A 12155-nucleotide genomic window follows, 5' to 3' on the forward strand; every position below is an offset into this window, starting at 1 on the left:
TACAAAAAAAAGCGCGATGTATGTAACTTCATATTTTACAGAGAGATTGTTGTTGACGTCAGTTATGTCTACGAATAATGTTACAAAAAAGAAAAAACGTGCTGAATACACAATATCGAATTGGAGAAACTTGACAAACAATTCGTTGCGACATTTTCGGAATATCGAAGAAACCACGTTGTAACTGTTTAAATAGAACATTTTATTAGATTCTAATTTCTCGCAGTATAAAAATCTGTATAAAATAGTAGTTATTTATTATAAAATATACTTAATGCTATGATAAAACTTTATACAAATTTGTACATAGAAAAATATGAGCCGTTTGTTTTGAAAGCGGCATAAGTCACACTTTACCGTAATGAAAAGTGGTGATTTTTTTAATGTTTATACGAAATTATTTATACTGAGAAAAATATCAGTATCCTGAGATAAATAAATACAAGTAAATCTCCTCGAAAGTTACACATCCATATTTTTAAACGTGTTAAAACGCAAACCCTTGAATATATCGACTTAAAAAACAAAGTGACTTATGCCACTTTCAAAATAAACGGCTCGTATATCGATCTTCAATTTGTAAGTCTCTGATTGGTGGGTTTAAAAATTACGAGATTATGGGCTAACGTTTTCACAATTGCTTTTCCTCGCCATAAATTAAGCCAGTGTTCGCACACGTTCGAAAACATGCTCACAATAACTAGACAAATTTCTGGACTCTTGATGTATCCTGCCGGATCAGGAAATTCAACGATAGTTGCGCAACCGCTAACATCGATGTGTCTTAATGTAGGCGTATATTTCAATAATAAATTCAACGATCGCACTCCTATTTCTCTATTTCCTCTGAGCACAAATTTAGAAAGATTCGACGCTTGCGACAATATGTTTTTTATATCTATATCCGATAAATGACAAGCAGCAAGCTCCAAACATTCCAGATTTGTTAACGAAAAATCTGTTGCATTGACTATGCTTTTAGCTAAATTATGTCCGTTCGATGAAGCAGTACATGATAAATTTAAATTAAGCAACTGTCTTTGCAAGACGATACAGGGCTCGTCTTTGGCGAAGTTGTTCCAAGATATGTCCAAATTCACCAGGCTACTATTGTTCAAAAGGAAACGAGAGCTAGACAATAAACAGTTTCGTAAATTTAAAGTACGAAGTTGCGATAAAGGAGCAAGCAGTTTGGATAGTATCTCATGACTTTTCGGCCCGAGCGGATTGTAACTGAGATCCAATAATTTAAGCTGTAAAGGCAATTTTTTTAATTTACTCAAACACGTGGAATCTATATTACAGCCTTGCAAATACAATTCCTGCAAACCCGACAATTTAAAAATACAATCATTCAGGATCTCAGCTATATCCTGTAATTCTCCGTTCGACAAATCGAGAATTTGTACGTTCTTCTCGTATACCAATGTCTTCAATATGCATACGAGTTCCTGTCTGCTCATATCTTCTTGCCTCAATCTCAATATGAACGTGTTCTCGCACGACTTCAAACATTTCGATACGACCTCGCGTACTTTTATATTGTAAATACCGCAGATAGTCCCGTATCGTTCGACTATGGGCGGAGTTTCTAGATCAACTATCTCGCATTTGAAATTTTTCACTATGTCCCCTTCGTTCAAAATGGTGAACACATTATTGGCATTTATCGCGATACCGTTCATAGTTTTCAAATGGAACTTTGCTTTACAGCCGGTATCATTGTGAAACATCTTTTCGATATCGATCAATATATCATCCACCGAGAGTTGTGCGGCATTCGATAGTTCTACCTGAGTTTGGAATGTTTTTTCGTCTACGGAAACGTTTAAAATAATTGATTTTATCAGAACGTTAGCTTCGTTAGAGAGCAAATTGGTAGAAGGTAAATCTACGGGCGAAGGTGTTCGAGAAAGATTTTCTTTTGTAAATCCGGCCGACAACAGACACAATTGCTGCTTTTTCTTCCGAGGTTTACAACGATTCAGAGACTGCATTACCACGGTATCGCAGCTGTCGGTACTTTTCTCTTCGGTTAATTCGAGCTCGTTCTCACTTAATGCAGAATCTTGAGCCTTTGTTTTTTGTTTTTTCGAATTCTTATCGTGATCAATATCTCCGTTGCTCGATTTCCTTTTCGTTGTACTAAAATTATCATTGGAATACTTTCTTTCCCAAACACCTTCCTTAATATCATCTTCCAACCAATCGTCTGAAAGAACTTCTTCGCTGTTCAAAAGCGGATTTACAACACGTTTAGTAGAAGTTAAAGTTGTTCCGATTGGATCGCTTCGGTGCTTCAAACTAGCTATAGTTCTTTTGTAGTCTTCTCCTGCCGAAATCTTTTCTGTATTATCCCTTTTGTCGTTAATAGATCTCCTAGAATTACGTGGCGATTTACTTGATCGGTTCGAGTCTTTCTTTGTACTCGTTGGAAGCATAGCAGACAAGACCTTATGGATTTCGTCATATTCAGCCTGTTCTTCTGGAGATAAGTAATCAACGCGATCCCTCCAGTTTTTTAAACAATCCAATACCGTATCATCTTCGTTCGTTTTCAGCTCCAAGTTTGCCCCGTGATCTATTAAAAGTTTCATCATACAGATATTACCGCAAGACGCAGCGTCATGAAGAGGTGTAACCCCCTGACACATGAGACTTCCGGGGTCATTTACATCTGCACCATGTTGTAATAATAATTTTGCAACTTCTACGTGACCGTGATTAGCAGCCTCGTGCAGAGGAGTCCAACCAAAATGATCTCGAACGTTTGTCGGATGACCAGCCTCCAGTAATTTCTCTGCACTTTCGATGTTTCCATTGATACAAGCCACGTGAAGTTGCGTTTCACCCTTTTCGTTTCGTTTCACAACCGCTGACTTTCTTCTGGTCCGTTTTCTACTGATTTTGCTCTCTTCCTTGGCTCTCAATTCAGTTTCTACGTCCGATAAATCTTCCAAACAAATGTTCGCTCCGATATCATTTCCCTCCGATTCACTTTCACTCTCCGTACCAGCAGATAATTCTTTCAGAGCGTCTAACTCTTCCTGAAGCGACTTTACCTCTTCCGTGCTTCCGTAGTCTATTAAATAATTTAAACGTTCTTTCAAAACGGACATTTCCAAGGAAACGTCGTTAGAAATTTTTGCGTTCTTCAAGGCTAAGTTATACGTATCTTGAATTTTTTCGTCTGTCGCTTTAGTCGCTATCAATAAATCAGCTAAAAACAAGGCTGATCTACAAATTTCACGGGGATCTGTGCAGAACTGCAATTCCTTTTGAGCAAACTCCAATGCCTCGTTATACTGTCCTACATCCTTCAGAGTCTGTGCTAAGCTCAAAAAAGCTGCTCCCGTGCGATCGCTTTTGATGTCTTCCGCGCATTTAAGCATTTCTCTGTAGTAATTGATTGCTTTTTCAAAACAATTCACTGCAACCGATGCATCGCCGAGTATTTCGTAAAGTTTCAACCTTTCGCTTGTACTTTCTTCTGTGCTTAAAGCTTGTTCTGTCGAATGCAAAGTTGCCACTGTGAAACAAAATTGTATTTACAAAACATATTAAATTAACTGTATTTGTGAAATATTTTTTTTATAACTATATTATACCTATTCTAAGATCTTTTTCTACTTGTTGCTTAATGCTGTTAGGTAAATTCTCCATAACATAAAGAGAGACCAGTATCTTTCGCGACCCGTACCATTTTTCCATTTTCAAAAGTAATTCGGCTTGAAAAAGTTGTGCTTCTGCTTTCAAAAGCATATTATCGACATCAGCTGCTGTCTCGAAGTGTTGTAACGCTGATTCGTAATCCGTTTTACGTTCATAAATACCACCTAGAGCAATTTGTGTTCTATGAAAATCTTCTTGTAAGTTATGCGTTTTGCACAATTGTGCTGCCTTTTCCATGAGATCAACAGCTTGAGAATGTTCCTTTTGAGCTTCTAGCACCAAGCCCAAATTTAAAAGTAATCGTGCCCGCATAGTCATTAGCTCCTTCAAGTCTATATTTGAATCTCCTAATCTAAAAACAATTAATCAATAAATTAAAAGTTGTCCCCGTATAAAGAATTAATGTTACGTATCGTGTATGCATAAAAGGCAAAATATACTCATTGCACAGTCGTATACTCTTCATATATGCTTTCCTCGCATTACATAGAATCTCTGGCCTTTCCTCAGACTTTTCAACCAAACTTTCGCCCCAGCAAAAATATGTTCTACCCAATGTGGCGTAAGCTCTTTGTTCCTCTAATAAACTGTTCATTTCCTTGGCTCCTTCTACCTAAGACAAAAATGTCATTATTTTAATTGTTTGCATAATTTTATGAATTAATGGACAGCAAAAAACATACCCAAATAATGATTCTGATGTTTTAATGCTTCTTCGTAGGCCCCAAGATTTGCTTGTATTTCTCCGATCATTCTATGAGCTACAGCAACATTCAATTTGTCATTTATGATGCTACAAACCTCAAATTGTTCCGTGTATTCCTGTAAGGCATCTTCGTACTTTCCCGTTTCAAAATATATATCTCCAAGCTCTTTTACGACTACGGCAAGTTGTTGAAGATTGCCATCTCGTTTCACCCGTTTCTTCTTTTTGATTAATCCTGTTAATTCAGAAAATTGATCCGGAAATTAATAAATAAAACTACTTAATCGACAATTAAACAAATAATGTATATACACAATGTTTATATAATATATATATTATATATTACTATAATATATATTATAATATATATATATATATTACTATAATATATATTATATATATAATATATAATACTAATATACTCTCTCTCTCTAATACAATATTATTATAATACGGAACTAACACTTACTTTCTATATCCATCGTGCAGATTGTTTAAAAACATATGATTCTCGGCAGCTAATACGGTGTTCTTGGTGGATAGAAACAAACAAAGGAGGCGTCCAAATGGAAAGGTGTAGTCGCATTCGAAAAATATCAAACACTATAGCGTATTTACATATAACGGTAAAGAAGAAAGCACAAATTGCTATGGATGGAGAAACGAGGCAAGGTTGGTTAAATCGTTACAGATCTAAATTAATATCGACCGCCGAGATAAAAGAATAAGGTATTTCACGCTTGCACAGATTTAGGCTATTTTACGCTTTTGCACACATTTTATTGAAACTTTTTTTTAAATGAAAGTTTAAATGGAAAAAGTTGGGACGCCTGTGTGACCGAAATAACATACATATAACGGAACCGTGAGAAAATAATTACATTATAAATTTCTATGGCACTGGCTACGAATTGGAATCACTTTAATCCAATTAGAACGAAGCGAATCACACGAGTTATAACAGAGTTTCCGTCAGTAAAATTCCTCATGCGTGTACGTACTATTGACTTTGTGAGTGTGTATATATTTCATACGAAATATTCGTGAACTTCAGTGACTGAACAATCTGCGGAACATATGCGAGAGACTGTGCCGAGCTACATGATACGCTATTATTCGACAGCATCTTAACGGCGGCGCTTGAAAACAAGATGTAGACCGAGTTTTTGATGAAATTTTCAAATGAAAATTCAACGCTCGAATATTTCGTATGTACATATCCAATTAAATATTTCGTATGCATGTATTATCAGAGCCTATAGTATATATAGCAAATAAAATAAAGCTTCGTACAATTTTCTATTATGATCGAAAGAATCGTGAACGCTCGAGAGTGCGCTTCTACTTCGTGAAATCTTGAAACCAATTTTTTTGCAGACGAAAGAAAAATTGTACACAATTTACAAAGTATACAAATGTTATTCAATTCTCTGAATCTACAGGAATCGCTTACTAACTATTTTACTAACGGTGATCACATAGTCATATTGAACTATTCTTGTATACTAACGGTGATTAGAACCGCAGAGAAATTTGTATTCCTTAACGACATTGAATTTGAGCCGATTACTAAAATTCGATCATTCTGACATGTATTCGTACATACATGTACGTATATAATTAATCGCGTATTCGTTTGATTGTATAATTTAATTTCGAATCCCATAATTCGTATAATATGAAAAAGTTCATGATCCATGAAAAACTATTTCCTAAACAAAAGCGTTAAAATGAACCGAATTCTTCGCGTAATTCGTGACAAGTGTAAACCCCCAATCGCTTCGTAATCTACGGAGCTTAAGTACGAGCTGGTACGAGGTAGTACGAGCGTCGTACAGTAGGTAACCTGTGGCGCTTGAAAGTTCATTCATTCCGTGCGACTGGGACTGGTGGTTCAGTTTCAGTCAGGTTGCGGCTCACTAAAAGGTGATGGCTGCAGCGTGCCGTGGAAGAGTGACACGAAGTTGACATATTGCGCGAAAACGGTATCGGACGTCCCCTCGTCTTTCACTTGAATATCTTTTAATGATCTCCGTCAAATCCACTAATGGCAGGAGAGTTGCGTAAAGAGAAGTTTACGGGTAAGCTGCACGTTAATACTCTTCAGTTTAGAATCACACCAACTTCGGATCGATACGCGGATTCTCTTGAACGCTGACGAATTTCGTTTTCACGGCGCGCGGACGCTGATCTTATTTTTCTTCATCTCAACACGTGAAAAAATCTATGATTCCTCTTGTTTCTATTATTAAATAAACGCTCGCTTTCGTAAGCTTCAAGAATACTTGATCAAATTATCCCTTCCACAGTTATAATTACAGAGATAAATTGCTATTAATTGAGCCACTCTGTTAGAAGAGGTACTACTCCCTTTGTTGAGCATTCTACGATTATTACAAATCGGAAGCGCATTGTTGTAATAATTAAACTAATTATTGTGGTATTGTTGTATTAACGTTTATTATTCATATTTGTATTTAAATTATTAAACAAACATAATAACATTCTGCTGTTATGAGAAAGCTGGGAATGTGTCTTTAAATTACAAGTGCAAATACTTACGGTATTCGTTTATCGTTTTGTAAAACAAGCATCAAAATTGTGCATTTTGTAATTTCTGTTTTTAGATTCAGAGATCGTGCATATATGATACATATGTATATGTATACGTATCTATTTATACATATACACATGTGATGTTGTGTAATAAGTGTCTGTTTATTTTAAGATTAGTCTCTTCGATTATTGAGTGTTGTCGGAAAGTCGAGTTTTAGCCAATTTACTTTATATTAAAACGTAAGAATATTTCTTTTTCAATGATTATTACGTTTAGTTCTAGTTCAACCAACGCTGCTCTTTCAGTCAAGTACAAAGGAAAGCTCCACAATGTTCTATTGCGATATTAAAATTCATCAACGATGGAAGAAAGAAAACTCTCGAAATCCTGTGACATTCTGGCAAGATTGAATGAGAATGAACAGAAACTGTTTGAAAATCAAAATCATAACAAGAAATCATCTTCTATTACATTCGACGAGGTGGATGCAGATATTTTAGCGAATAATAAGGATCACATCAATGATTCGTCCAAAATCAATTGCTGTAATATCCCTTCGAAACTATCATTACCTTCGAAAGATATACAGGTAAGTTTATGTTCTAATTAATGTAAATACAATGATTTTATTTCAATTAAAATAGTGACTGCTTTCTCGACTTAAGAATTCAGAAAGCGAGGAGAAACCATGTTCTATGAAACAGAACGATCCGCCACCTTCGCCGACTACTCTACAGTGGGGAAGGGCTATAGCCGAAGTAAAGGAACAAGCTGTAGCAAAATTACAAGATGAACTTAAGAGGGCTCACGAGGAGCTGAAATTGAAAGATGAAGAAGTTACTAGACTTTCAAGAATTAAACAGGATGTTGAAGCTGAATTGGAAGAACTCACTGCCAGCCTTTTTCAAGTAAAAAAAAATAAATAATTTTATGAAAATAATGTAGAAAATTTGTTATCAAATGTAACTTAATATTCTCGCATGCAATAGGAAGCGCACAACATGGTTAGGGAAGCAAATGTTCGCCAAGCTACTGCGGAACGCCTATTGGAAGAAAGTCGTATGAAAGCTGAAGTTTTGGCTGCTGAGGTTGCAGCTCTGAAAACGCTGGTGTTGACTTCAACACCAGCGAAACCAAACTTCCATTTACATCCCCAAATCGATACGAAAAGTCGTTTAAATATCGAAGATGGTCAACAAGGTCTTTTTGCAAGAAAACATCGAAGGTACGATTACTGTGAAAACGATCTATAAGCACATTTGACTACCTCAGACGTTTCTCTTCTTAGATCACCGTCGCATTTCAATTTAAAATACGGACGAGAGAATTCTCCACCGGACTCTCCGTTGAGAGAACAAAGACCATCGTTACCAACTGATCGAGAATCTCTGGAAAGAGATTGGAAAAAAGAATCAGAAAAGGATAGAGACAAAGAATGTAAAGATTTTGGTTTGGAGGTGGATCCGAGAATTCACACGGAGTTTCTTAAATGGAAAGCTAATCCGTGCGTAGACAAAGGTGACCCTTTTGTTGGTAGAATTTTTAAAGAAGACATCGACCTTTGTCTTGATTTCCCTAATAAGGAGTTGGGTATAAGAGTTAGACAAGCCGTTCTTGATGGTATTATATTTATCGAGGCTATCAGTGACAAAACTAAGTTTACTTTTCGAAAGTGAGTCACACGTTCCGTTATAGAAACACGACATTAAAGAGAGAATTCTAGTTATGTTGAAAAAAAAATTATATTCTATTGTTTTCAGAAAATGTATATTATTGGAAGCACCGCGACAATGTTATTATCGCATGAGACTTGGGGATCAAGAAAATCAGTGGTACAGCATATCACAAATTTGTCGCAACCGAGTGAGTTTGGAAATTTAAAAAGTCGCTTATATTCTAAAGAATGTGAAAATTGACTTGAATGTCCTATTTTTATAGATTATAGCAGTCTGCGATTTCTTGAATTATTTACGTTATATTGAGCGTGGCCTTGTCAAAAGCTCAGGTAAATCATAGATTTAAATTTTACTTATGATATACACAAAAATTCTCTCAAAACAAAAATAAACAAAAAATGTTTCATAGTATTTCGTTTGATTCCTTATGCTTGCAATGTAAAATGTTAAACATAGTGTTTCTTCTTCACATATAAAGTATTATAATAAAATATAGTATAAGTAGATAATATAGTGGAAACGTAACGAATATTTAATATTATGTATTTGTTGCAGTTCATGATGTTTATTGGGAAATTATACGATTGCGAAAGGAAATGGCGTTTGCACGTTTAGGTCTCGAATTATCGTCTTAGCATTCTCCACGGAGGACTTGTTCTAGTCTCAAGTGTAATAAATTGAGCCATGGATCTGTTATTATTCGTTTACATCTATCGACAGTAGATTGTTAAAAAAGTTTTGAACGTTCCAACTAGTCTCGATCTTTTTTTAACGCATGATCGAGAATTTTATAGAGTAAGTGTTGAAGTTTTAATGTATAAAAGCTCTTAATTCTTCTATTATATAGCGTGAAACGCTGCCACCTTATTTAAGAATGTTTATATTGATCGATTTAAAAAATTTTATTTGAGATTATATTTTCTAAAATGTCGAGAGTACTCTATTTGTATCCTCGAAGCGAAAGACTCATTTAACTGTCTAAACTTAGTTGTACGATGTATTTATTTATTGACGGACATAAAAATACGTTCTGATCTGTTTTAAGGTGCAATGAGATATTTGTAAGATATTGGGGGAACACGGTGCCTTTTGACTTTTCACTTATATTGATAACACATGATTATCTTTTAATTTCGATTTCATAATTAACAATGCTTCGTTCGCATAATACAGGAAAACTTCTGTTTAACTTTTTAATCTATTATCAACACTTGTATCTCTTATTCTTCTTAAAATCATATAGTGGCAACAAGTGATAAAGCTTGTTGCTTTTACTCATGTGAGAAAGAAGAGGTATAGTCTGAAAAGCTTTAGGGATAAGCTTCTTTCTAAGTTCAAAGTAACATTAGATTGTGGTACGCAATGAAAATGAGTATTTAAACATTGACGGTAAACAGGTTGGTTATATCGTTTGCGCATTTGTTATACTTTCAAAGTCAGAATCATATGTCTTCGTAATGCGAATACCTTTGCAAGAGATTGCTCATTCAACTAAAGATACGTTGTCATGTATATCGATAACATCTTATACGACTACCTTAATACTTTCATAAAATATGAGCTCCTCAGGTTTTGGCTAATCAAACGAAAAATGCCATACACAAATCATTTATTAAAAATCAAAAAAAAAGAAGAAAAAAACGAATGCCTATGCCACGCAAAGGTGTTGTACTTTATATATACTAGTTGACATTGCATTAAATAATTTAAATGTTATTTTCTAACCCTAATTTAAGAATAAACGATATTACATACATATATTCATTATAGCGATTTGAAATTGTATTTCGAACAATCATGTTTGGTGTAACCGACATACAAGTTAGTGCATAAATTCCGCGCAAGGTAATTCTGAACCATGAGTACTGTCCAAAGGTACATTAGTCCTCCATTGTAGCGAAAGTTGTATTATATCCAATCTAAGAAAAAGTGTTCTTTTTTTATGAAGCAAACATTAACTAGTACCTGGTAACTAGCACACATATAAATGTATACTGTTGACAATTTCATAAAAACATTAGATACGTCATATAATTAATATATGACTAAAGGTGATATAAAATGTTTCCAAATATTAACATTTAATGTGTGGTATGCTAGAAATGTCTTTCTAATAGAAAGTTGCAGCTGAAGAAACGACAATTTGATTATATATATATTTGTCTTTTTGATTAATCTTATTTTCACTCAAAACTCATGACAAAGACTACTTATTACATTACGTATAAACGGATATTATTACATGTAAAACTGTTTCGATTTTCTAAAATAATGAATTTGTTCATAATATAGTGCTTCCAATTATTAGACGAATTCTTTTTCTTTAAAACGTATAATTGTTTCTCTATGTATGTAAGGATATTTTCCTGCTTGAATATATTAATGGTGCTTTCTAATAATTGTTAAGAAAATATCTATACAAATATTTACAAATATAAAACTTTTAGTCTAATTTCATGTTAATATTTAGTTTTCTCGAGTATTCAAATTTTGTAAATTAAATTATTGTTACAACTATAGTTAAAATGCATTTTGATTTTGAATGAATTTTTCTTTGAAAAAAATTGACGAATCTCAGAAACAAATGGTAGAAAATAAAAAAAATTACTCTTTTCCATACAAAAAGTAATTGTAATATATGCAGATGATACGGGTCGTAACGGTGGAAGGTCAAAGTTTTTAGAAAAATTACAATTTGCATAACATTATTGAAGAAGATCGAAAATCACGTCGAGTACATTCGGTGCGAGTACTACGATTACGCAATAGAAAACAAAAGTGTACGATGATGTTAAACAGTCAATTAGAAATATTTCAATAGTAATTGTTCAAACTGTTCAAAGTTGCCAAAGATTGCTTCCGAATAATTATTATACAGAAAAACTGATTTGTTAGATAGTAGTCTAATGCAAAATAGCGTAAGGTTGTTTTACCGCTAAACGATAAAATATCGTGTTCGCATAATTAATAGTAATTCCCAACGAATACGTACTGTCCCTGTTGTAGAAAACATTTTTGTGCATTCTCCTACGATGGTACTTGAACGAGAACATATAACTTTTTAGTTACTAGTATATCATAAGCACTGTAACCGTAAATATTTTTTGATTTTTATTTATCAAATAAATTTGAATACAGTCTAAACGAAATTCCGTTGTTACATTATGTGAACACCTCCATAATAAATTGTATTGTTCGTCGAAACTTATCATTACGATAACTATAATATTGCGATCGCATACGTTTTCTATGCGTATTTAAAGTGCGTATTATGCGTATAAAAATTTTGTATTTGTTCAACAATTGAAACTGAAACACAGTGAATTATTAAACAATAATTGGACACGCGTGCAATAAATCAAAGTTCCAAATTTAAAAGAGTCAACTTGTGTCGATCACTGATACAACAGCGCCGAAGTTCATGTATTGATGTACACAGATCATGCTACATATGTAAATGTACGCACTGATAAACTCGTGCAACTTTTGGAATGCGACCACTAGATGGTGCTGAGTAGCAAATTCTCCCATTTTTTGCTTAAAC

The 12155-nt window shown here is 34.1% G+C and overlaps 2 protein-coding genes across 6 annotated transcripts; one reads left to right on the top strand and one right to left on the bottom strand.

Annotated features, from left to right (window-relative positions):
• Positions 1–178: 178 nt before the first annotated feature.
• On the bottom strand, positions 179–5380 carry LOC117219045 (tonsoku-like protein). Of its 2 annotated transcripts, XM_033467907.2 has the most exons (5): positions 4848–5380; positions 4356–4613; positions 4113–4281; positions 3609–4024; positions 179–3529 (listed from the first exon to the last, which is right to left on the bottom strand). In XM_033467907.2, the coding sequence occupies exons 1-5, from the start codon at positions 4858–4860 to the stop codon at positions 573–575; spliced, it is 3813 nt and encodes a 1270-aa protein (XP_033323798.2). In that variant the 5' UTR covers positions 4861–5380; the 3' UTR covers positions 179–572. The 2 variants fall into 2 exon arrangements, with proteins under 2 accessions (XP_033323798.2, XP_033323799.2); XM_033467908.2 differs by lacking the exon at positions 4848–5380 and having other exon boundaries at positions 4113–4285; positions 4356–4490.
• A 66-nt stretch (positions 5381–5446) lies between these two features.
• On the top strand, positions 5447–11760 carry LOC117219052 (guanine nucleotide exchange factor for Rab-3A). 4 transcript variants are annotated; one of them, XM_033467922.2, is made up of 8 exons: positions 5447–5586; positions 7212–7524; positions 7601–7843; positions 7925–8160; positions 8224–8607; positions 8696–8798; positions 8874–8940; positions 9167–11760. In XM_033467922.2, the coding sequence occupies exons 2-8, from the start codon at positions 7297–7299 to the stop codon at positions 9244–9246; spliced, it is 1341 nt and encodes a 446-aa protein (XP_033323813.1). In that variant the 5' UTR covers positions 5447–5586; positions 7212–7296; the 3' UTR covers positions 9247–11760. The 4 variants fall into 4 exon arrangements, with proteins under 4 accessions (XP_033323813.1, XP_033323811.1, XP_033323815.1 ...); XM_033467920.2 differs by lacking the exon at positions 5447–5586 and adding an exon at positions 6278–6459; XM_033467924.2 differs by lacking the exon at positions 5447–5586 and adding an exon at positions 6610–6738.
• Positions 11761–12155: the final 395 nt, after the last annotated feature.

Source organism: Megalopta genalis, unplaced genomic scaffold (genome assembly GCF_051020955.1).
Source record: "Megalopta genalis isolate 19385.01 unplaced genomic scaffold, iyMegGena1_principal scaffold0100, whole genome shotgun sequence".
Classification (NCBI taxonomy): Eukaryota; Metazoa; Arthropoda; class Insecta; order Hymenoptera; family Halictidae; genus Megalopta; species Megalopta genalis.